We start from the raw sequence: 26,285 nt of genomic DNA on the forward strand, positions 1-26,285 counted from the left end.
GTATGCTGGCCGCAGCGCGCCAACCGCAGCGGCCATTGGAGGGTGAACCAACGGCAAAGGAAGACCTTTTTCTCTGTCTCTCTCTCTCTCACTGTCCACTCTGCCTGTCCAAAAAAAAAAAAAAAAAAAAAAAAAAGGAGAAAAAAAAAAAGAAGGAGAGAGAGAGAGAAAGAGAGAGATCTTCCATTCACTGTTTCAATACACAAATGGCTGCAATGGCAGGTGCCCTGCTGGCACAAAACCAGGAGCCAGGAGCTTCTTCCATGTCTCCCACATGGGTGCTGGTGTCCAAGCACTTGGGCCACCCTCTGCTGTTCTCTCAGGTGCATTATCAGGGAGCTGAATTGGAAGTGGAGCAGCACGGCCTGGAAACAGCACCCAAATGGGATGCGATACTTTAGGCAGCAGCTTTACCTGTTTGCCGCAATGTTAAAATCTTTGAGATTTTTCCCCTTTGGATAGTTCTTTTTGTCTTCTTTTTTTGCCAGTTAGCTTTCTTTTTTTTTTTTTTTTTTTTTTTTTTTTAACTTTTTGATAGGCAGAGTGGACAGTGAGAGAGAGACAGAGAGAAAGGTCTTCCTTTTGCCGTTGGTTCACCCTCCAATGGCCGCCGCGGTAGCGCGCTGCGGCCGGCGCACCGCGCTGTTCCGATGGCAGGAGCCAGGTGCTTCTCCTGGTCTCCCATGGGGTGCAGGGCCCAAGGACTTGGGCCATCCTCCACTGCACTCCCTGGCCACAGCAGAGAGCTGGCCTGGAAGAGGGGCAACCGGGACAGGATCGGTGCCCTGACCGGGACTAGAACCCGGTGTGCCGGCACCGCAAGGCGGAGGATTAGCCTGTTGAGCCACGGCGCCGGCCGCCAGTTAGCTTTCTACTTAGGATTGCTTTTATTGTATTATAAAATCTGATATTTCCATTTTATTTTTTTAATTTTTTTTTTGACAGGCAGAATTAGACACTGAGAGAGAGAGACAGAGAGAGAGAGTTATAGACAGTGAGAGAGAGAGACAGAGAGAAAGGTCTTCCTTCTGTTCGTTCACTTCCCTAATGGCTACTACGGCCAGTGCTGCACTGATCCGAAGCCAGGAACTGGGTGCTTCCTCCCAGTCTCCCATTATGGTGCAGGGACCCAAGCACTTGGGCCATCCTCTGCTGCCCTCCTGGGCCACAGCAGAGAGCTGGACTGGACTAGTACCCGGCACCCCAACCGGGACTAGAACCCGGGTGCCAGCGCCATAGGTGGAGGATTGACTGAGTGAGCCACAGTGCCGGCCTCCATTTTAATTTATGTGAAAAAATTTTTAGAGGCAAGTGTTTGGCCTAGCATTTAAGATGCTGTTTGGGACATGCTCATCCAAATCATGCCTGAGTTCTCCTCCTACCTCCATTCTTTTTTTTTTTTAAGATTTATTTATTTATTTGAAAGTCAGAGTTACATGCAGAGAGAAGAAGAGGCAGAGAGAGAGAGAGAGAGAGGGAGAGAGAGAGAGAGAGGTCTTCCATCTGCTGGTTCACTCCCCAATTGGCCGCAAAGGCTAAAGCTGCACCAATCCAAAGCCAGGAGCCAGGAACTTCTTTTGGCTCATGCAGGTGCAGGGGCTCAAGGACTTGGGCCATCTTCTACTGCTTTCCCAGGCCATAGCAGGGAGCTTGATCAGAAATGGAGCAGCAGGACTCGAACCGGCACCCATATGGGATGCCGGCACTTAAGTTGGCGGCTTTACCCACTACGCCACAATGCCGGCCCCCTCCATTCTTTTCTTGTGATTTTATTTATTTATTTGAGTAGTAGAGTTATAGACAGTGAGAGGGAGAGACAGAGAGAAAGGTCTTATATCAGCTGGTTCACTCCCCAAATGGTTGCAAAGGCAACGGCTTGACCGATCTGAAGCCAGGAGCCAGGAGCTTCTTCCAGGTCTCCCACACAGTTACAGAGACCCAAGCGCTTGGGCCATCTTCTAGTGCTTTTCCCAGCCATAGCAGAGAGCTGGATTTGAAGAGAAGCAGCCAGGACATATAATGTCCATAAGGAATACTGGCATTGTAGACAGAGGCTTGGCCTACTATGCCACAGTGCTGGCCACCTTTCCCCATTCTAGAAGCCAGGTTTTATGGTAATACATACCCTGAGTGGACAGTAGATGGCTGAAGTATTTGGGTCTTTCCCATTCACATGGAAAACCTGAATTGAGTTCCAAGCTTCCAATTTTGGTCTCTGGCTTAATCCCATTGCAGCATTTGGGGAATGAATCCAGATAGGAGAGGTCTCTGTATTTGCCTGTATCTCTCTCTCTCTCTCTCTCTTTCTCTCTCTCTCTCTCTCTCTGTCCACCTGCCCCATAAATGGGTGAGTAAATTATTTTAAAACCAAATATTAAAATTTCCCTTTTAAATTTTTGAGTCATTTGTTACTGAAGAGCATGTTATTCAATTTTCACATACTTGTGAACTTTCAACAATCCTTCTGTTTTTGATTTTTAGTTGTATAGCATGGTCAGAAAGGATGCTTGATACAATTTCACTAATCAACTTTGTTAAGATTTGTTTTGTGGCCCATCAGATGTTCTGTCCTACAGAACACTTTAAGTGCAGTTGAGGAAAATGTATAGATGGAATGCTTGCAGATGTTACCTGCATTTGATCTTGGGTATAGTTTTAGTCTCATGATTTCTTTGAGATTTTATGCCTAAATGATCCATGCATTGCTAAAAGTAGGGCTTTGAAGTCCTCTACTACTAATGTATTTGATTCTATTCCTCTCTTCAGAGTTACTAATATTTACTTTTATTTTATGTATTTTTATTTTTAGTAGACATAAAATGTACATATTTATGGGATGTTATTTAATGTTACTGTACACATATATACTACAAAATCTACAATCATAGCAAGCATATATATTTCCTCAAATTTTTTTAGAACATCTGAAAATTTTTAATCATTTCTTTACAGGTTACCTAGACCGCTTTTGTTTAAGAAAACTGTAGAAAGTTAGTAACTACCACGAGCGGATGCCAGGCGGTGGCACATGTCAATTTTCCACAGAGCCCTGCTTTGCAGGGAGTCTGAGGGCACTGCTTGGGGTCTCTGCTCACATTGACTGGAATCATCCATGGCAGACTTTAGCCCACAGGTCGCTTCTCCCCATATTTCTTTGTAAACCCTTCAGCATTCTTACAGAATTTTTTACGGTCCTTAGAGTATTCTTCAGCTAGGTCAGCCCGAAGCGAGTGCTTGGGCTGGGGGTCGTTCACCAGTGCTATGAGGGACTGGACTACTTGGTCGGTTTTGGTTGCTGGCTTCCAGTTTTCAGCACTAATTATGGGCAGACAGACCTGCCCCTTTTCATCAATGTTTGGGTGATAGATCTTTGTTTTAAATATGATCTTCGGTGGTTTGAATGGGTACTCTGTTGGAAAGTTGATTTTGATTCTGAAGGCTCCCTTGTCATATGGAGGGTTGTCAGGAACAATAAGCCCTTGCCAAGTCAATAAATTAGCTTCATCAACCTGGATGTTACAGAAGTTTTTCATCCCACATTTGCGGATCTCTTCTAGCTCCTTCATCAGCCTCCTGCTGGCTGCCATCTTGGACCTGGTGCTATTTCCTCAAATATTTAATATTTCTTAGTGGTACAATCTTTCAAAATCCTTTCCTCTAACTATTTCTAAGAAAAGTGTACAGTGCATTATCATTAACTTGATCATTCCACTTTGTAATAAAACACCACAAATTCTTATCCCCTTCTAACTATAACCTAGGGCCTGATGATCAATCTTTTCCCATGCCTCTCACCTCCCTTCTTTTCCCAGCCTGTGGTCATTATATGCTCAACTTCTATGAGATTAACATTTTTATGTTCAGCATATGAGTGAGATCATACAGTACTTATCTTTCTGTGTTTCCATTATTTTACTTAATATAATGACTTTTTTTAGAGATTTATTCGAAAGTCAGAGTTACACAGAAAGAGAAGAAGAGGGAGAGAGAGAGAGAGAGAGAGAGAGAGATCTTCCATCCACTGGTTCACTCCCCAACTGGCTAAAACGGCCTGAGCTGTGCCGATCTGAAGCCAGAAACCAGGAGCTTTCTCTGGGTCTCCCACATGGGTGCAGGGGCCCAAGGACTTGGGTCATCTTCTAGTGCTTTCTCAGGTCATAGCAGAGAGCTGGATTGGAAGTGGAGCTGGACTTGAATTGACACCCCTATGGGAAGGCAGGTTTACCTACTATGTCACAGCGCCGGCCCCTATAATGACTTTCAATTCCATATGTGTTTTGCAAATCACAAGATTTAACCCTTTTATGGTTGTATAGTCTTCCATTGTGTATATCTATGAAATTATCTTATTCTGTTATCAATGGACATATACATAGATTATTCCCATTCATGTACTACTGTGAATAGTGCAATAAACATGGAAATATAGCTGCCTTTTCACCAAACATTTCATTTCCCATGGATAAATATTCTGTAGTGGGATTGTTGGATCACATGGTAGTTGGTAGTTCTATTTTTAGTTTTTCTGAGGAGACTTCACACTGTTTTCCCAGGGAGCTAATTTACATTTCTAACAATAGTGTGCAAATGCTCCATTTTCTCCACATCCTCATTAGCATTTATTACCCTTGATCTTTTGATAAGAGACAATTTGAGTCAAAGGGATATCTCCTTGTCATTTTGATTTTCATTTCCCTGATGGGTTTTGTTAGTGAACATTTTTTTCATATTCCTTTTGCCCATATATACGTATTCCTCTTGAGAACTGCCCATTTAAAACCATTGCCGATTTTTTCATACCTTATTTGATATGTGCTATTGAGATATTTTAGCACCTTATATATCCTGGTAAATAATTCTTTGTCAGATGCATATTTACAAACATTTTCTCTCACTCTGTGGGTCTTGTATTCACCTTGTTGATTGTTTTCTGTGCACAATCTCTTTGATTTCACAATAACACATTTGTCTATTTTTGCTTTTGTTTCCTGTGGTTTTGAACTCTGGTCCAAAAAATCCTTGGTTGAGTAATGTCTTGCCCTGAGGAATCTCACTTATATTTTCTCCTGTTGTTTTGAAATACCAAGGTCTTATATTTAGTCCTAGAATCCATTTCAAGTATATTTTGATACATGCTGAGAGATATTTTGGTCTTCAGATTCTGAATATCCAGCTTTCCCAGCACCTTACACAAAAAGATTTTCTTTTTTGTGATGGGTGTTCTTATTAACTTTGTGAAAAATCAGTTGGCTATAGGTGTGTACTCCTATTTCTAGGATTTTTATTCACTATATATATATTGGTATATATATATCAATTTTTCTGTCAATATCTTGCTATTTTAGTTACTATAGCCTTGTAATGTATTTTAAAGTCAAGTAGTGTAATACCTCCTGCTTTGGTCTTTGTGTTCAATATTGATTTAACTATTTTGGGTCTTTTAAGTTTCAAGAAAATGTTTAGGTGGTGTAGCAGGTAAAGCCACAAACTGCAGTGTCGGCATCCCATATGTGCATTGGTTCAAGTCCCAGCTACTTCACTTCTGATCCAACTTCTTGCTGAGTGCTTGGGAAAGCAGCAGAAGATGGCCCAAGTCCTCAGGCCCATGCATCCACATCGGAGACCTGGAAGAAACACCAGGCTCCTGGCTTCAGATAGGCCAAGCTCTGGCAGTTGTGGTCATTTATGTAGTGAACTAGAAGATGTAAGACCTCTCTCTCTTTGCCTCTGCCTCTCTGTAACTTTGCTTTTCAAATAAATAATCATTAATACAAAAGAAAAAGAAAAATTTTAGAAGTGTGTCTTTTTAGTTCTGTGAAAAGTGTCACTGGAATTTGGATATGTTTTGCAATAAATCTTTCAATAGTATGGATATTTCGATAATGCTAATTCCATCTAATAGGGGTAATTCTACATTCTTGTGTGTCCCACTTAGTGTCTTTCTTCAGTGTTTCATTCTTTACACTGTAGTGTGTTTATTCCTAAGTATTTCCATTTTGCTAATAACTACTGAAAGTAGGATTGCTGTCTTGATTTCCTTTACAGGTAGTCCACTATTGGTGTGTAAAATCTACTATTTGTGTTGACTTTATATCCTGCAAAATTGTCAGATTTGTTTGTTAGTTCTAATAGTTTTTGCAGGAGTCTTAGGAGATGTTCTATATATAAGCTCATGTCATTGTCACATAATAAAAATTTACCTTCCTCTTTTCCAAGGATCAAGCCCATTATTTCTTTATCTTGTCAAATTGCTCTGGCAAGGACATCAGCATTCTAATGGGTAAAGGTAGTGAAAGTGGACATTCTTATCTCTTTCTTGGTGTTCAGAAGACTTCCATCTTTCCTTATTTAGTATATTAGCTGTTGGCTTCTCATATATAGCCTTTATTATGTGCAGCTATGATCCTTGTATACCTAATTTGCTCAGAATTTTTTTTTCATGAAAGTATGTTGGATTTTATCAAATGCAATTTCTGAATCTAAAAGATGATCATATAATTTTACTACTTAATTCATTTGATATAGTGTATTCTATGGCTTGATTTGGAAATATTGAACCATCACGTATCCTTGGGATGGTTCTCACTTGATTACAGTGAATAATTCCCATAGTCTATTTTTCTTTATATTAACTAAAATATTGAGATGAGCTTCTTGGGAAGGAAAGTTTCATTTTAGCTTGGAGTTTGGAAGTTACTGAACAGGATAGGATCATCAAATAGTCTGGTGTTGTGGTAGTTGGTAATGGCTAGTATGATTACCTGGCGATCCAAGAAGCAGAGAGAAGGCAACTATGAACAATTTTTTTTTTCTTTTTTGACAGGCAGAGTGGACAGTGAGAGAGAGAGAGACAGAGAGGAATGTCTTCCTTTGCCGTTGGATCAGCCTCCAACGGCTGCCACGGCCAGCACACTGCCGGCCAGCGCACTGCGCTGATCCGATGGCAGGAGCCAGGGGCTTCTCCTGGTCTCCCATGGGGTGCAGGGCCCAAGCACTTGGGCCATCCTCCACTGCACTCCCGGGCCATAGCAGAGAGCTGGCCTGGAAGAGGGGCAACCGGGACAGAATCCGGTACCTCGACTGGGACTAGAACCCGGTGTGCCGGCGCCACAAGGCGGAGGACTAGCCTGTTGAGCCATGGCGCTGGCCGAACAATTTGAACTCAAATAATATCTGACCCTCTTGGAAGAGCCACCTTCTGAAGGCATCTCCCCAGTAGCCCGAATACCTTCCGCAAGATCCACCTCACAGCTGTCATATGGATCAAATGTCCACTCTTAACCCATCAACTATTAAAAATAAATTAAAAAAACAACTCATAGCAAGGTTTTTTTAAGATTTATTCATTTATTTTGCCTCAGAGTTATAGTGAGAGAGGGAGAGACAGAGAGAGAGAGAGAGAGAGAGAGAGAGAGAGAATCTTATATCTTCTGGTTTACTCCCTAGATGGCCACAGCAGAGTACTTGATTGGACATGGAGCAGCTAGGACACAAACTGGTGCCCATATGGGATGCCAGTGTTGCAGGCAGCGGCTTTACCTGCTATGCCACAATATGAGCCCATAGGTTTCTAAGGTGCTCTTAGATACAGTTTGTCACTATTTTGTTAAGAATTTATGCATATGTATTTCTCAAGAATATTTGCTGGTAACTTTGATTTGTATCGTGTGCTCTTCTGGCTTTTGATTCAGGGTGATAATGGTCACATTGAATACGTTTGAAAGGAGCCCTTCCTTTTCTGTTCTACTTTTTGTAATACTGTGAGCATAAATGTTAATTCTTTAAATGTTTGGTAGAATTTTGCAGTGAAACCACATTAGTTAAGGATTTTCTTTAATGGGCTTTTTTGATTACTTAATTGATATCACTACTCATTATTATATGGTTTAGGTTTTATATTCCTTCTTGACTCAGTCTTGATAAGGTGTGTATGTCCATGGATTTTTCCATGTCTTCTAGGCCATCAAATTTGTTGTTCTATAATTATTCATAAGAATATCTAATAGTATGTTGTGTTTTTAGTGTGTTTGTTGTAATGTCTCCCTTTTTGCCTCGAATGATATTTACTGCAATTTCTTTTGTCATGTTCAGTCTAGCTTAATGTTTTTCAATCTTGTTTAACTTTCAAAAAACCAAATGTTCATTTCAATGAGTTTTTTTAGATATTTTTTCAAAATATTATTTGTTTGAAAGAAAGAGTTACAGAGAGATGTAGAGCCAGTAAGAGAGAGAGGGGGCTTCCATCCACTGCTTCATGACCAGAACTGATCCAAAGCCAGGAGCCAGCAGCTTCCTCTGGATCTCCCACATGAGGGCAGGTGCATCCTGTCTGGATGATCTGTCCATTTCTGATAGTGGGGTGTTAAAGTCCTCTGCCAGTATTGTGTTGAAGTCTATCCCTTTAGATGTATTACTCTTTGTTTTATTTATTTGGGTGCTTTGACATTGGATACATGTATATTTACAAGTATTTTTTCTCACTGGATTGAACTTTTTATTGTTATACAATGATCTTCCTTGTCTCTTTGTACTCATACTGATATAAAATTTATTTTATCTGATATAAGTATGGCTACCTCTCTTTCATTGGATTTCCATTTACATCAAATTTCTTATTCCATGCTTTCACTTTCAGTCTATACATGTCCTTACCAGAGTAGTGAATTTCTTGTAAGGAGCAAATAGTTGAATCTTATTTTTTATCCATTCAGTCACTTTATATCTTTTAATTAGAGAATTTAATACACTTATATTTAAGTTAGTTATTGATAGATAGGTCTTATTCCTGCCATTTTAGTGTTGTTTTTCTATTTTTATTTTAGCTTTTATTCACCCAAACTAGTGAAAGAGCACTCTAGTTACCCTATTTTAATCTATAATAATGTTAGTATTATTATTCCAATTTTTAACTTTTAAAAATTGAGACTAAAACTTATGAAAAGTATGACTAATATTATCATCATTGCTTTCCGTGTTACCAAACCTTCTGCCCATAGTTTCTAAAGAATTGTAAAGAGGGCTGACGCTATGGCATTGTGGGCTATGCCTCCGCCTGTGCTTAGCCTCCATGGTAGGCACCGGTTTGGGTCCCGGCTGCTTCTCTTCCAATCCAACTCTCCGCTGATGGCCTGGGTAAGCAGTGCAGTATGGCCCAAGTTCTTGGGACCCTGGACCCATATGGGAGGCCCAGAGGAAGCACTTGGCTCATGGTTTTAGATCAGCCCAGCCCTGGGCATTGCTGCCATTTGGGGAGTGAGCTAGCAGATGGAAGACTTTCTCTCTCCCTCTCCCTCTCCCTCTCCCTGTAATCTGCCTCTCAAATAAATAAATAAATAAATAATCTTAAAAAGAAATTGCCTTGAAAATAAACTCTAATATTTACCTTCTTGTACCATAACTAACCTATATTTTCTTTGTGATAACACAATCTTCCAGATTTATTTTAACACAGTGAAAGAAAATAAAGAAGAGACATATTTTCCAATTTGACTACATCTATTATGTTTAGTTATTACATCTGTCAGTGTTTGGAAGCTACATATAAAAAAAATCCAAATGCTTCTCCAAGTGAAGTATAACCAAATAGTGAAGTATAACCGAATAGTTATCTACCAATGGCTGGTAGATACATAGAATCCTGAAAAAAAAAATAACAGTATTACATAATTCTTGATATCTATTGCATTGATTATCATTTTAACAGACTCAACATCATTGTAATCAGGAATTACATGACTTTATACATAGTAATAATTAAGCATGTTGATATTGTATTATGGTTGATGTATACATTCAATCTTTAAAAAAATCAATTTGTGCCAAATCCTTTTATATTTGTCAAGAAATACTTTTGCATCATAAATTAGAGAAGGAAAGCAAATATGTAAAAGTTATATACCAAATAATCAATTTTAAATATACATTTCATTTGAGGGTCATCAAGACAGAGAGAGTCAGATAAATAAAATATGCTCATTCATCTCTAAATGCCAGAAATGGACACTGGCCTAGAGCTAAAGCTAGGAACTGAGAACTCAGTCCAGACCCTTTATGTGCATGGCAGGGACCATTATATGCTACTGCCCAAGGTATGCTTGAGCAGAAAGCAGGACTAGAAAGCAAATTTAGGACTTGAACCCATGTATTTGGATACGGGATGCATGTGTCCCAACCAACATTTTAATTTCCTGGCCAAATACTTGACTCCTCAATTTGTTTCTAATTTGTATTCTTCACAGAATGTTTCTTTAAATAATATTAAGTAAAGAAAATAGTTGGAGGAATATATTTTCACAAATATAACCAGGATTATTTAAAATAGAGGTGTAATATAGACCTACTACACTCAAATGAAATAAATAGCTAGTGAATGAAAAACATGTTTAAAAGGCAACTGCCTAAGCTCAGCTGTGTTTTTTAAGACCACTGCATTAAAATTTCATTACACTAAAATTAAAGCTGAATTTTAGTTTCTGATTGACGTTTAACTAAGAGCGATGTGTTTTCTTGAATTATTTATCTGATTGTCATTCTTTCTTTGTGATAGAAAGCAACCTGTTTATGAAAAATTAGACGAATGGGATAATTATTAAAAAGGTCCATCAGTGAGTCTTCATCTTGAACAGCTAATCTAGTAATCATTGGTCAGGATGGACTAAGTTATGCTAAAGTAAGAAACAAATCAATGGCTTCACAGGATCAAAGTTCTCATTTGTTCTGCCTGACTAATTCAGCTTTAAAGTCTTTTATTCAAGAAGCTTATTCAAGGCTGCTTAATCCAGTAGCACAAGGACAGATGCTAATAGACCGTTCACCTCAACATGTAATTCTGGTATTTTGGCTAAGACAAAGGGAACATAGTGAATCACACAGTACCTAGTAAAGTTTCTAACCAATTGTAAGTTATATCACTTTGGCTTAAAGCGCATTGATCCAAGTAAGATGTGCCAAAACAAAATGCTTAAGGTAGTCAGGAAAGTGCAATTCTCCCAAATGTTTGATAACTATTTGGTAAACAGCTGTAACAATTACAAGAGCTTATGCTTCAGGACACTAGCATTCACTATGCACTTTCAGGGCACCAAGTATTCACTAGGCTGGCTCTTCCCCAGACAAAAGCTGTCATAGCTTCATAAGGCAAACAGACCTCAAGTTCCCTCCAATCACAAAATAAAATCAGAGTCCATTAATCCTGGTGACCCATGGCTGTGATTTCTCTTGATTAAGTAAAATCAACAAACAAGCAAAAACTATTCTTGATAGTTTAGCTTGATAAGCTAAAACAAAGTGTTCACTTGATCATTTGAAATGAATTTATTTGCTTATTAAGTAAATAAATAAAAAGCTGCCATTGGATTCTTGCATAGCTCTCCCATCTTTAAGTGAATAGACACATGGTAGTCACTTATAGGTAGCAATTTTGTAGCTTACTGGGATAATATTGAGAAATCCTTTGCCCTGAGTTTGAATAGCATTTGTTAATTAGAATCTAAATTTTATCCTTGGAAGAGATTCTCTATTTGAATTTCCCATGTGACATCACTTTATCTTCTATAGTATGATTTTATCTTTTCTTTAAATAATGCGTCTTAGGTGAACACAGAAGAATAAACATTTTTGGAGAACTGAGAAATTGTCATTCTTTTTGTTATTTTCATTTTTATCTGAAAGGCAAGGAGAAGACAAAAAATGACAAAGACTGACAGAGACAGACAGTGATCTACTATCCTTGCAACAGCAAGACATGGGCCAGATTGAAGCCAGAAGGCTGAATTCTGGGTCTCCTGCATTGATGGTCGGAACCCATGTGACCACCTGCTTCCACACTGGGTACACATTTGTAAGAAGACAAAATTGAACACAGAGCAAGAACTTAAACCCAGGAAACTCTATCATGGGATGCAAGTGTCCCAAATGACATCTAGCTATTATATCCAATACCTGTGCTTAAGAAACATTTTAAACCTGTTTCTGCATATAAAATTGAGGTCCAGAGGCCAGTGTTGTGGTGTAGTGGGTTCAGCTGTCGCTTGTTTGCCATACCACCAATCTCCATATCAGAGTTCCTGTTTGAGACCCTTGTACTCTGCTTCCCATTCAGCTTCATGTTAATGCACCTGGGAAAGCAGTGGAAGATGACGGCACATGTATTTGAGCATCTGTCACGCATGTGTTACACCAGGATGGAGTTTGTGGCTCCTGGCTTCAACCTGACCCTCACCTGGCTGTTGCAGCTATTTGAGGAATAAACCAGTAGATGGAAGATTTTTTGTCTCTCTCACCTCCTCCCACATTACTGTGCCTTTTAAATAAATAAATTAATTTAAAAAAAGCATGATTGAGATTCAGAGGTCTTTGTAAATCTGAAAGAAATCAAGGCTTCTTGCTTGAGGTTATAGTAACTTTAAAATGATACCCTTGTGTGTGTGTGAGTGTGTGTGTGTTTGACAGGCAGATTAGACAGTGAGAGAGAGAGACAGAGAGAAAGGTCTTTCCTTTTCCGTTGGCTCATCCCCCAAGTGGCTGCTACCGCTGGCGCGTTGCGGCCAGCACACCATGCCAATCCAAAGCCAGGAGCCAGGTGCTTCCTCCTGGTCTCCCATGCGAGTGCAGGGCCCAAAGATCTGGGCCATCCTCCACTGCCTTCCCGGGCCACAGCAGAGAGCTGGACTGGAAGAACAGCAACTGGGACAGAATCCGGTGCCCCAACCGGGACTAGAACCTGGGGTGCCAGCACCACAGGCGGAGGATTAGCCTAGTGAGCCAAGGCGCCAGCCCTAAAGTGATATCCTTTTAAAACATTTACTGACATTCTTATTCATTGGATAGCAATTAGTTCCATGGGATAATGAATGAAATAAATGCCTTTTCTCTACAAATTCTCCCATTTGCTACACCGCTTGCTTTTCTGCCCTTTCGCTGTCTTTCTCAATATCACTGTAGTTCAGTGGACTTTCCAGACTTTGTTGGGAGAGCAAAGTTTAAGCTATTTCCCCAGGCCCATGACTCCAAATAAAATAAATTATTTGCACCAGCCAAATCCATCCAAGGTTTTAAAATGTGTTTGACACTGAAAACATTTTTAAAATTTCCTTTTTTACAGTTTGAGATTAAGAAGTAATTTTCTCACTTAGCCCTAATGTTTGATGGATTTATTAATCTTCCCATAATTCTTAGTAAGCTGGCTGGTTCTTTCCTCATCTTTCATTTCTTTTTTTTTTATTTCTTTTTTTTTTTTTTTTGACAGGCAAAGTTAGACAGTGAGAGAGAGAAAGACAGAGAGAAAGGTCTTCCTTTTTCCTTTGGTTCACCCCTCAAGTGGCCACTATGGCTGGCGCGTTGCTGCCTGCGCTCTGCGCCAATCCGAAGCCAGGATCCAGGTGCTTCTCCTGGTCTTCCATGCAGGTGCAGGGGCCCAAGCACTTGGGCCATCCTCCACTGCCTTCCCCAGGCCACATCAGAGAGCTCAACTGGAAGAGGAGCAGCCAGAACAGAATCCGGTGCCCCGACTGGGATTAGAACCCTCGGTGCTGGCACTGCATGTGGAGGATTAGCCTAGTGAGCCGCAGAACCGGCCTACTCATCTTTCATTTCTAACCTTGCATGGAATAGTGAATACCAACAAATCCTTGCCAATGATCTTACTTTTCAATTTTTTTAGATTGGAGGATCCAAGCTCATTTTATATATGTACAGTGATCACAGTTGACAGTTCTATCAAATACTTGGACATTGCATAATATTGATAACTGTGCTTTCATAATTTCATAACAGATACTTCACCAGTCATTACTTGGTGATTAAGCTAGGGCCACGACACACTTGTACTTCAGGATTGGTTTCTGATGTTTTATTTTGACTTTAGTTATGGAATCAGCACTCTCATAGTTCCAAATTCAATATAGACTACATTGGACAAGATTTTGTTACAGGGGCCTTGGTGTTGTGGTGTAGCTCATACTGGAACACTGGGGCTGATCTCTTTCTCTCTCTCTTCTTTCTGTGTCTTGCAAAGAAATAATACAAACCTTTTAAACAAAAATGTTCTGCTGCAGAAATGAACAAACATGAAAGTATAACAAAATTAACAAATAAGGTTTATTACTCATTCCTAATATATGATTGGATGAGTTATCTGTCTATCATGCCTGCTCAGTTCAACCTTGAATAGCTGAAACTGTTTCCAAGGCATAAAATATTAAAGCTCTCCCTCTAGTAGTGTGAACCTCACATATCTAGTGTGAACACCTCACATATCACTCACACGCACACATTCACTCATAACTCATTGGCCCAATAGAGGGTCAAGTTTATTTTAAGGACATATTATTTTACCAAGTGCATAGGAAGGAAAAACAAACAAACAAAAATACTGCCTTAAGTTATTGATGTCTGTTAATATCTTTATGAAGAGGTTTTCTGTTTTGTGTGTATAATATGTATGTATGTATATATATTTATATATATATTAGTTGTTTTGAATATTTTAATTATTAAGAAGAGTAATTCTGTTTCTTAGGATGAGCACAGTAGTTATTAATTTGAAATTATTGGAGATTTCCCTTCCATTAAGTTCCAAATTTTGTTCAGTACAACAATCATGAGTAGACACCTGTTAAAATTATAGACCTTTAAATAAAATCTAGTCCTTTGCAAAATAGAGTTTAATTTAGCAGATATATCTTTTTATCAAATATACCATGAAATATTTATAATTGGGCAAATTTTGGAAATACTTCTATATAAAAATATGAGGAAAATATGTGTCTCTTGAAAAAGAGTGCATGGTTTTTTGTGCTTTAACTTACAGATATTATTAGAATGACTTTTAAAATCTTGTCTTTACTCAATAAACTTTAACTTAAGAAGTTTTATACTCATAAAGATGTTGAACAGAAAATGGAGAGTATTCTCTTGTTCCCCTCATAGCTGTCCACCATCATTTCCTCCGTTACTAACACCTTATTCTAGTGTGGTACATTTGTTAAAATCGATGTTGATCTTGGTATATTATTATTAACTAAAGTCCATACATTACAGTAGGATTCATTTTTGTGTTTTGCCTTCTGTGGATTTTCAAAAATGTATAGTGGCATTTGTCTGATATTACAGTACCATAGAGAATAGTTTGACTACTCTACAGTTCCCCTGTGTGCCACTTGTTCATCCTTCCTCCTTCCCCGAGGCAATCACTTCTCCTCACACAATATCCATAGTTTTATCCTTTTACAGATGTAAAATAGTTGGAATCATTCAATATGTAGGCCTTTCATAATTACTTCTTTCACCTAGCAATATACATTTAAGGGTTTTCTGTGTCTTTTTATGCCCTGATGGTTTACCTATTTGTGTTGCTGAATAATATTCCAATATGTGGCTGGACCACACATTGTTTATCCATTCTCCAATTATTGTCATTATAGCTGCTTCTTTGCAATTATGATTAAGTTGCTATAAACATTAAATCCAGTTTTTGTGTGGATGTAATGTTTCAATTCATTTGAGCTAATACAAGGAGTATGATGACATACCATATGGTAAGGCTGTGTTTAGTTTTGTAACAAATTAAAAGACTGTCTTCCTGAGATGCTTACTATTTTGCATCCTCTCTAGCAGTGAGTGAAATTTAATATTGGAACAAATTACCTGTCATCATTAGGTGTTGTCAGTGTTTTGTTTCATCTGTTCAATCTACAAAGTATATAATGATATTTCATTGTTGTTTTAATTTGCAATGACAAACATATGATTTTGTGTTTCTTCTCACAGGCTTGTCATCTGTATATCTACTTAAATGAGGTATCTGTTCAAATCTTTTGACCATTTTTAAATTGAGTTCTTTGTTTTCTTGCATAATAATGTTTCTTTATATATCTTAAATGTCATTCCTTTATTAGATATCCATTTTCAAATATTATCTTCTAAAATGTTTTGTCTTTTGGAACTATTGTTAATTATGTGTATTGTTTGGCTCTCCAAAATGACTACCCTCAAATCCTTGGACCCAGTAAACATGAGCCTTATATTGCAGCTTTACAGACACTTCACTTTAGTTTAGAGAGATCCATTTCCCACTTTTGACTTCAGAACTATTAGACAATAAATAATAAATGTTTGTTATTATAAACCATTGAGTTTATGGAAATTTCCTCTGGAGAGCAATAGAAAACAAATACAAGAAGCTGTGCTAGAGTTGTAAGGGATGATGAGATAGCATATTTTGGGGGGTTGTCAAAATTTTCAACATAGGAGTTAAGAACAAAACTGTAAAGCCAAATAACCTGCTGAAAATATAGTTTCAAATGTGTGAATATGTATGCCCCTAAAGTACAGAAACAAAATTTTTAAATAGTAATTTAGATCAGACACAGGTTGAAATGCTGTCAATCAAAGCAAAATACAGGTTACTGAAAACAACAACCTTAAGCTATGAAAGATACTGCCTCAGATTTTTTTCTACTTTAGGGTAAAAGATACGAAAAAATTTTATTGTGTGTGGCATAGATCAGAATTTTTTCCATATGGAAAAATAGTGAGATTTTAATATTTTCTAAATATATGTGCATTTAGTTTTAAACAGAGTAGTGTAACCTTTAAAATATTTAGCATAATATGAGAACAATATGTGAGAACAAATTAGATCATAAATGAGCCTTAATTGTTTAAGGAATTACTATCCTTTACAAATCAGATTCAAGAATTATTCAAATATACATGTGACACCAAGTTGAGATAATAAACTGTATCATTTTAACATTTGAATAAATCAGAAATTTACCTTCATTTATAAAAAAAAGAAGAAATAGATTCAGGGATATTTTTCCACAGCTACAAGACTTGGAACATAGCAGGCATTCAATAAATGTTTATTGAATCGATGTGTTCTCATCTAGAGTGGTGGATGGTGGAATTGATCTGATATTAATCTAGTACAGAACCCTTTCCAAAACTATATCTATTACAAAACCACATGTCTATTCATTGTTAATCATAAAAAGGATCCTACTTAAATATTATATATTCAATTGATTTGATGCACTGCACATTTGTATGCCTTGCATTTCAAAGGAAAATCATGATGAATATTAATTGTCTGAAATACTTTTTCAATAATTAAGAAAAGGTATTAGTTTTTGTAAAAGATGCATGAAGACTGGTGAGTTGTAAAAAATAGAGGTAAATATAAATTTAACAGTGAAAGTCACTCATAATCCCAAGGATGTCATATTCTGCCAAGTCACTACCCCTCAAAAAAACTAAGTATTTTTTAAAGCAGGTATAAAATGTACTACATAACTAGTGAAACTGAGTCGGGTGATGTTTTCTTTCTACTTAATTTGCACAGAGAGATTACTGTTGCCATTGATTTCTTTTTTCCAAATCTAATTGCACCTAAATAAAATTGATTTATATTCTGTGTGATGCATAGTGAGCTCCCTGAAGGCCACACAATCTCCCATGACATTCAGCAATGGAAGATATTTTCCTAATGACCTGTCTCTAAGCTCCCTCTTCTATTTGAATTACATCAGTTTATGGATCATTCCTCCTACCTACACATCCTGTCCCTGTTTAGCCCCGGGAGGCCACAAATCTATAAATGTGCCTCTTTCCTTAGTGACTGACCCTAAAAAATCTCCTGTAAGTTCATTTTGTGTGTTATACTATCTATTATAATGGTTTTTTAAGAGTAAAGACTAAAAGAGGAAGCATTTAAAATCAAATCTGGAAATATAAGGTTTTATTATTTAGATTAAATTTTTTGATAGACTACATCTCCATAAAGTAACTATTCCTCACATAAGTCCAGAATAAACTCCTTTACTGAACTCTAGAAAACACTGATTTGTTTTATGCACTATAGACCAAAGTAATTTTCATATGTATGAGGTAATACAGTATAGCCCATTTAAATGTAATCATATAGTACAGTCATCCTCTCCTTATTCACAGGGGATATGTTCCAAGACCACCAGTGATGCCTGAAACCTCAGATAGTACCAAGTCTGATACATGTTACATTGTTTTCTATACATATATGCCTTTGATAAAATTTTATTTATAAATTAGGCACAATAATATATTAATAAGGACTGCTAATTAAATAGGACAATTATAAAATATATTATAACATGTTGTATCTCAAAATATCATAGTGTATTCTGTATCTTATCAACCTTAGGACATGATTGTTTTTTCTTTTCTTATTAAATCAAGAACATCCACATGTTAATATTTTTTCTTTTTTTAACTTTTATTTAATAAATATAAATTTCCAATGTAAGCTTATGGATTACAATGGCATTTTCCTCCCATAACTTCCCTCCCACCCGCAACCCTACCCTCTCCCACTCCCTCTCCCCTTCCATTCACATCAAGATTCATTTTCAATTCTCTTTATATACATAAGATCAATTTAGTATATATTAAGTAAAGATTTCAACAGTTTGCACCCACATGAAACACAAAATGAAACATACTGTTTGAGTACTAGTTATAGCATTAAATCAAAATGTATAGCACATTAAGGACAGAGATCCCACATGAGGAACAAGTGCACAGTGACTCCTGTTGTTGACCCAACAAATTGACACTCTAGTTTATGGTGCCAGTAACCACCCTAGGCTGTCGTCATGAGTTGCCAAGGCTATGGAAGCCTTCCGAGTTCGCAGACTCTGATCATATTTAGACAAGGTCATAAAAGACAGGGTGAGGATAGTAACCAATGATCCTAAGAGGGGCATTAACCAGGTCTGAACAATTATACAGCATTAAGTGGGGAAGGGGACCATCAGTACACACAGGTTGGGAGTAGAGCCATTGGTGGTAGAGTAGAGGTTATGATTACAAAGGAATGAGGCCCAAGTGTGCTAGACAGGGTCTAGAACAAAGGACAGAGTCATTATTAGAGGAGCTAAGAAAGGTGCTGTCTAAGCTACAATTAAGTTTTCTGATTGAGAGGCAAATAGAACCTGACAGAAGGGGCCTGGTGGTAATCTGGTGGACTTTAGGCCTTGTAAGTTAAGAGGTCCAGACCTATCTATCTCTTCACATGGGGTATATCCTAAGGGAGGTGTGAACCTCCTAGGGGAAGGCACTCTGTTGACTTTCATTACTTTGCTGGCCTGGGAGGAGAGCTGGCCAGGTAAAGGCAGGTGGCATCTCTAACAAGAAATTTACAGTTCTGCCTGCAATGTTGCCTACCCTACTTGGCCGTCCCCTCAGCTGTGGTGATCACTTTGGAAGTTGGGCTGAGTGAAGGGCTTTTCAGCTTAGAGCCAATATGATCTGTGGCTCTGACCTGGGCATCCTTCGACTCCAGGGCAGGTCCATTTCCAGTGATCCAACTCTTGGCAGAACTGCCAGGGCTCTTCACAAATTGACTTCTGCTGAAGCCCAGGCTTACCACATTGAAAGACACTGCAGTGGACTGGCCTGTTGGGTCTCCTTGAGGGCAGATCACTGTACAGATCAGCCATTAATAGGCCTGCCACCCATTGCTTCTGATGCCTAGCTTTCTTTTCCTCCTGGTTTGTGTTAAAGCAGACCAGAGGATGCAAGTCAAGGGAGTGCCCGTGTCCCATCTCTAATCTTCGGTGGCCTGAACTACAAGTCTATAGTCACAGGCATGTTCTGTAGTAGTTTTTTCTAAGGTAGACAATGCCCATGAGGAAAATTATATTCTCACCTTAAAATTTTCTTTCCCTTTGATCTGAAAGGGAGGTTTTTTCTACTTCCTGTTTACTTTGCTGATGGCGAAGTAAATCTAGCTATGAGATTATAATTTAAGCTCTTATTTTGGCTATGCTATTACAGAAAAATGTTAGCCATCTCTTTTATAAGGTCTAATGATTAAATTGTGCATCCTACAGATTCCTTCATAATAGAATTAGTTTCCTACCTTGAGGAGAATAGAGAAATGAAAGAACAAGTTGGGCTTAGAATAGAGAAATGAGGGAGCAAGTCCTAGATCGCTTTCTGAAAATAGCAATATCACATGAATACTTAACAAACAGTTTCAACCATTAGATAATAACTTAAGAAAACATTTATCAGAAGGTCCAAGATGGTCCACGTGTTAATATTAAAGGAAGACCCTTACAGTTTCTCTTTGGCACATCTAGCATTAGTAGTGTAGGCCTTTGGGGCCATTACAAAGTAAAGTACATATTACTTAAACTCAAACACTATGATATCATGATAATTATTCTGATAACCCAGCTGGCTGCTAAGAGACTAACAGATGTGTAGCATATGTAGCATACATACAAGAGGCAAAGGCAGACTCATACTCCGGGGGTCAGAGGGGAACGCATATGTAAAGTCAAGTTGGGAATAGGGTGGGAGAGACTAATATATGTTAGTCTTCCCTGGTATTTCTGCCTGGTATTACACAGCATAATATTTTTGATTGCTGAACAGTATTCCAATTTATGTATATACCACAATTTGTTTATTCTCTGGGTGATAGGGTATTATCTGTTTTCAATATTATGTGTAGCATTTCTTTGCACTTTCATTTGCTGCACCTTCTGGAGCATGTTTCAATTATCTTGGATAATATCTAGGTTTGGAAATTGTTGACTCAAAAAGTAACTGTATGTTTTGCATGGTCAGAAACTGCCAGGGCAGGTGTTGTGGTGTAGTGTATTAAACCACCTCTTGGGACTCCCGCATCCCCTCTCACAGTGCCTCCAATCAAGCCCCACCTCTGCTTCTCCTTCTGGCCCTGCTTCCAGCTAGTACACCTGGTAGAGAGAAGATAGCTCAAGTCCTGAGTCCCTGCCAGCCAAGTTGGAACCTGGATGCAGTTCCTGCCTCTGCCTTCAGATGGGCCAGCCTTGGTTGTGTCAAGGAGGCGTTTGGGGAGTGAACCAGTGAACAGAAGTTGTCTCTCTCTGTCTCTCTGTCTCTCTCTCCCTCCCTCCCTCCTGCCCTCCCTCCTTCTCTCTGTCTCTGACACACACACACACACACAATTTCTTTTTCACTCTGCCTTTCAAAAATTTATAAAGATTATTAAATAAACATTAAAAAAGAAGTTGTATATTTCCATAGGTGATTCTTCCCAAAATTTTCATGCATATGATCAAGTTAAAGTTAACTTAGGTGTATTCTGTGAGAACAGATTTCAATTTTATTTATTTTTCATATGGATGTACAGTTGTTCCTTTTATTTTAAAACACTATCATTTCTTCCTTTGAATTAGCATGGATATTTTTGTGTAAATTATTATTATTTTATATTAGTCTATTTTATCTTTACTCAGTTCTATAAATGTATAGGGAAGTTTAACTAGTGGATTGAAAATTTTACTGATTTTCTCAAAGACTCATTTTTAAAAATATTTTTGTTAACTCTACTTTTTCTGTTGTCTAATCATTGATTTCCTCGTCATATTTATTATTTACTTCAATTAACTTTTATTAAATCTGCTTTTTCCCAATTTCTAAATCTGATCATTCTTTGTATAAATTTATTTTTTTCTTTTTTATTAAATTATGGTAAATCATTTTGTATTTTGAAATAATTCTATATATGCATTAAAGTTGTAAAGTTGGTGCAGAATATAGCCATATATCCTTCATCTAGCTTCTCCTATTGCTAACATCTTCTATTACTATACTATATTTGTCAAAATAGCAAAGGTGTATTACCGTTAGCCAAACTGCATACCTTCTTTGTATATAAAAACTTTTCCAGAGATTTCCTCTTTCTTTAAAATGATCTAATCGAGGTTACAGATTGCATTTAACTCTCATAACTCTAGGACTATTGTGGGTTGCGATGGTCAGGAAGTAAATTTAAGATCTTGGAAGGATTGTCAGTTGAGGATATGATCCTTGCTGTAGTGACTGAGATGGGATGGAACACAAGATCATTTGAAGTAAGTAAGTCAAAGAACAAGTAGTATTTATTACATCAACATTAATGCCTAAGAATTACAACAAATGTTAAAGTCAGGAAATCAAACAGTTCTGAAAATCTTTATGAAGTGAGAGTGAATTGAATATTATACAGAATTCCAAATAAGTAATAAATAATGTGGAAATGGCATAGTTGGTTAGCATGGGATTTCTATGTGTGCATTTTTTTTTTAACTTTTAAGTTTTTTTGGAAAGAGATGTGGAGGAAAAGACAGGGATGACCTAAAGTAGCAATGAAAACAGAAAGAAGTGCTGTTTTTCAAAGTAACAGAACTGTGGTGGAAAGTACAGATATAGTACTTCAAAGCAAAGTGTTCTCAGTGTTTTGCTGGCATTCAGTGAAAGCCCTAAGTGAAATCAGGTCCAGTCTAATTTTATAATACACGAAAAAGATGCAGTTGGAGACGTTAATTTTGTAGTCTAAATGTTTTTAATGTTTAAATCAAGCTCATAAACCATTAAATGAAATGGATCTTACCCTCCTAGCTTGACAAATACATTTTCAAAATGATAAAATGTATAAAGCGTTTTCAAGTCCCTCAGATTTGGTAAAATACCAAAGATGATTTAACCGAACTATCATACTGTGTATATGTGTCCTATGGATGGAACAGAAACATTTACATGAGTAATAAAATGAAGATCGAATTCATTCTCCTTTAATAGTATCCATTAATTCCCTGAGTTTTTTCCCTCTTTTCTGCAGTATTATTACTCAGACAGTTCTAATCAAGAGTTTTACTCAGGTTCTGTGCTCACTAGCAAAATTATTTGAAATAATACATTTTCATAACAAGGTTCACCATGGCAATATAAATCATTGAAAACATATTCCATGTGAATTCATGTACATCTTTCTAAAATATTCAAAAGCATTTATTAAGTTTGAAAAACTCAAGTAATAATCACATTTATAAGTCAAAAGTATATTTAAAATATAGAATGTTTAAATGTAAAGAAAAGTAATTCATATTAGATGTTTATGTAAAACATAACATTTCTAACAGACATTGATCTTCTACTTATCAAAGAAAAGAGTAATCATACTTTACAGATTTTTCCTATTCATTGTATGAAATACTTAATATTGTAAAAGTATCCTTATCTATGAATAATTAGAAATCATTTACCATTTTGCAAATTGTTAATGTGTGACTACCTCCAAAACCATAATTGGAGTGAAAATCGAAATAGGAAAATGCACATTTAACATTATTTCTAAATGAAACTTTCCTCTGCAAGTATGTGCTGCCTTCTTGCTGAGCAGATTTGAAAGTTAGTTCATCTGTCTTTCTTCTTACATAAGCATTTCTGCTATTCAAATTATGTCTGCACTCCACAATGGCGTTTGTATTCAAGATTCCTGGAGATGTTATCCAGAAAACTCCATTGCATTTACACGAAGTTGCATTTTGTTTTGCAGACATAGGGCCGCAAATGAAGAAACCTTTTCTTGTGATCTGATCCATGGCATTCAAGAGAGTTTAGAGTTAGAAGCCATAACAATGCCTAGTTTCTGAAGTGACTCATAGTTCTTTCATGATTTTCTGTGTTGTGGGTGTAGGTGGGTTTGTTAGATGCAGGTTGCTCAAAAAACAGTGCTTGTGATGTGAAAGCCATACTCTATTTTTTTAACCTAGAAGGACAGAATTTAAAGCATAGTCGTCCACTGAATTCAATGAGTTGTCTCCACTTAATCAATTAATATCTGTAATATTGGGAAGTTTATGTTAATAGGAGCCTTAAGTGCACTGAATGCTCACTTGCCACCCCATAGTGCCAGAGTCTAGAAGAGGGATGTGAGGACAGCTGGAGATAAGTGGACCACCTTTGTATTTTCTCCAGTGATGGGGTAAAGATTGGAGGAAAGATAAGACTTTATTTTATGAGTTATGTTAATTCCATCAGATTACTATAATTTTGCTTTCTCTATTAATTTAATTAATCTTGATAATTTAACATTTATTGTTTTGATCTTGAAGGATGTTAAATGTTAGCTTCAATATCAATTTTCAAAATAAATAATGTTGGGGTTGGCGCTGTTGAGCAGTGGGTTAAACCTTGGCCTGAAGCGCCGGTATCCCATATGGGCACCAGTTCGAGACCTGGCTGGTTCACTTCCAATCCAGCTCTCTACTATGTCCTGGGAAAGCAGTAGAAGATGGCCCAGTGCTTGAACCCCTGCACCCATGTGGGAGACCCAGAAGAAGCTCCTGGGTCTTGACTTTAAAACGGCACAGCTCTGGCCATTGTGGTCAATTGGGGAGTGAATCATCGATTGGAAGACCTCTTTCTCTCTCTGCCTTTCCTTTCTCTGTGTAACTCTTTCAAATAAATAGATAAATCTTCAAACAAAAATAATGCTATTACATCATTAAACAATTAACTTTGCTAAATAGTTTTATGATGGGGTCAACTCTGTGGTGTAGCATGTAAAACTACCACCTACAATGTCTGCATCCCATATGAGTACTGGTTCTGGACCCTACTACCCTACTTTCAATCCAGCTCCCTGCAAATGGCCTGGGGAAACAGCAAAAGATGACCCAAGTGCTTTGATCCATCCACTCATGTGGGAAACCTGGAAGAAGTTCCTGGCTCCTGACTCCTCGCTTCAGGTTGGCCCAGCCCTAGCTGTTGCAGCCATCTGGAGAGTGAACCAGCGGATGGAACATTCTTTTTCTCTTTCTCTCCCTCTCTCTATAACTCTTTCAAATAAATAAATAAATAAATAAATCTTTAAAAATAATTTTATTATGATGCTAATGCTATTTTCTCCCCATCTTTCTTGCTACTGATCCTGCCATTGGTTTTCTGGTATATGTGGGCTTCTCCATATATCACTTACGACCATCTTTCATAACTGCATATCATATTTATTCAGATTTTAATTCTCCTGTGCAAGGGATTTGAATTAGGTTAAGACTACTCTCTATTCATACTGAAGGGAAAACATTTTAGTCAGCAGTTATGATGAAATTTTAAGGATTAGGTCATACTAGACTTACATAAGGAAGCATCTTGTTCTAGTTAATGTCAGGAATTGTGGTCCCATGATGAAAGGCAGTCTAGTGAGAAGGATGGAAAGGTAACCTAAAACTTCCTGGAATTTGAACTGAATTGATTAAATGTTATTTCAGGTTCTACATGTAGCCATTTTTGTCTAAAAGATAAAAAATGTGGATTAATTACATGTTATATTTTCTAATTCTAAAATAAAGCAGTCATAATTCAGTAAGTGAGATTTAGATGAGTTTTGTGAAATTTATGGAACATTTGCTTTTAAGTTTGAACAAGAGTTTTTTTTTTAATCAGAGAATATGATCCAAAACATGTTTTATTTTCTTTATTTCTTTTTTCTTTTTTTTTTTTTTTTTTTGAAAACATCCATTTACTTATGAGGCAGAGTTACAGACAGAGTGAGGGAGAGACAGAAAGGTTATCCATCCACTGGTTCACTCTCCAATTGGCCCCAACAGTCAGGACATGCAACTATGCTACATAAAAAAAAAAAAAAAAAAAAAAAAAAAAAAAAAAAAAAAAAAAAAAAAACTATGCTACATAAAAATGAATAGCTGTCGGCACCGCGGCTCAGTAGGCTAATCCTCCGCCTTGCGGCGCCAGCACACCGGGTTCTAGTCCCGGTCGGGGCACCGATCCTGTCCCGGTTGCCCCTCTTCCAGGCCAGCTCTTTGCTGTGGCCAGGGAGTGCAGTGGAGGATGGCCCAAGTGCTTGGGCCCTGCACCCCATGGGAGACCAGGAGAAGCACCTGGTTCCTGCCATCGGAACAGCGCGGTGCGCCGGCCGCAGTGCGCTACCGCGGCGGCCATTGGAGGGTGAACCAACGGCAAAAGGAAGACCTTTCTCTCTCTCTCTCTCTCACTGTCCACTCTGCCTGTCAAAAAATAATAATAATAATAAAATAAAATAAATGAATAGCAACTATGTTATTTACTACAATCTGAAATATACTCCCTAAAATACCAGTGGTAAGTCCCTAGAGAGTTTTTTGTTTGTTTGTTTGTTTGTTTGTATTTTTTTGACAGGCAGAGTGGACAGTGAGAGAGAGAGAGAGAGACAGAGAGAAAGGTCTTCCTTTTGCCGTTGGTTCACCCTCCAATTGCCACTGCGGCCAGCGTGCTGCAGCCAGCGCACCGTGCTGATCCGATGGCAGGAGCCAGGTGCTTCTCCTGGTCTCCCATGGGGTGCAGGGCCCAAGCACTTGGGCCATCCTGCACTGCACTCCCTGGCCACAGCAGAGAGCTGGCCTGGAAGAGGGGCAACCGGGACAGGATCCGGCACCCTGACCAGGACTAGAACCCGGTGTGCCAGCGCTGCAGGCGGAGGATTAGCCTAT

General features: G+C 37.9%; 1 protein-coding gene across 1 annotated transcript; it reads right to left on the reverse strand.

The window, feature by feature from the left end:
• Window positions 1–3,122: 3,122 nt before the first annotated feature.
• On the reverse strand, window positions 3,123–3,587 carry LOC133756680 (ubiquitin-conjugating enzyme E2 L3-like). The gene has a single exon (XM_062187279.1). The coding sequence runs from the start codon at window positions 3,585–3,587 to the stop codon at window positions 3,123–3,125; it is 465 nt and encodes a 154-aa protein (XP_062043263.1).
• Window positions 3,588–26,285: the final 22,698 nt, after the last annotated feature.

This window comes from Lepus europaeus, chromosome 3 (assembly GCF_033115175.1).
Source record: "Lepus europaeus isolate LE1 chromosome 3, mLepTim1.pri, whole genome shotgun sequence".
Taxonomy (NCBI): domain Eukaryota; kingdom Metazoa; phylum Chordata; class Mammalia; order Lagomorpha; family Leporidae; genus Lepus; species Lepus europaeus.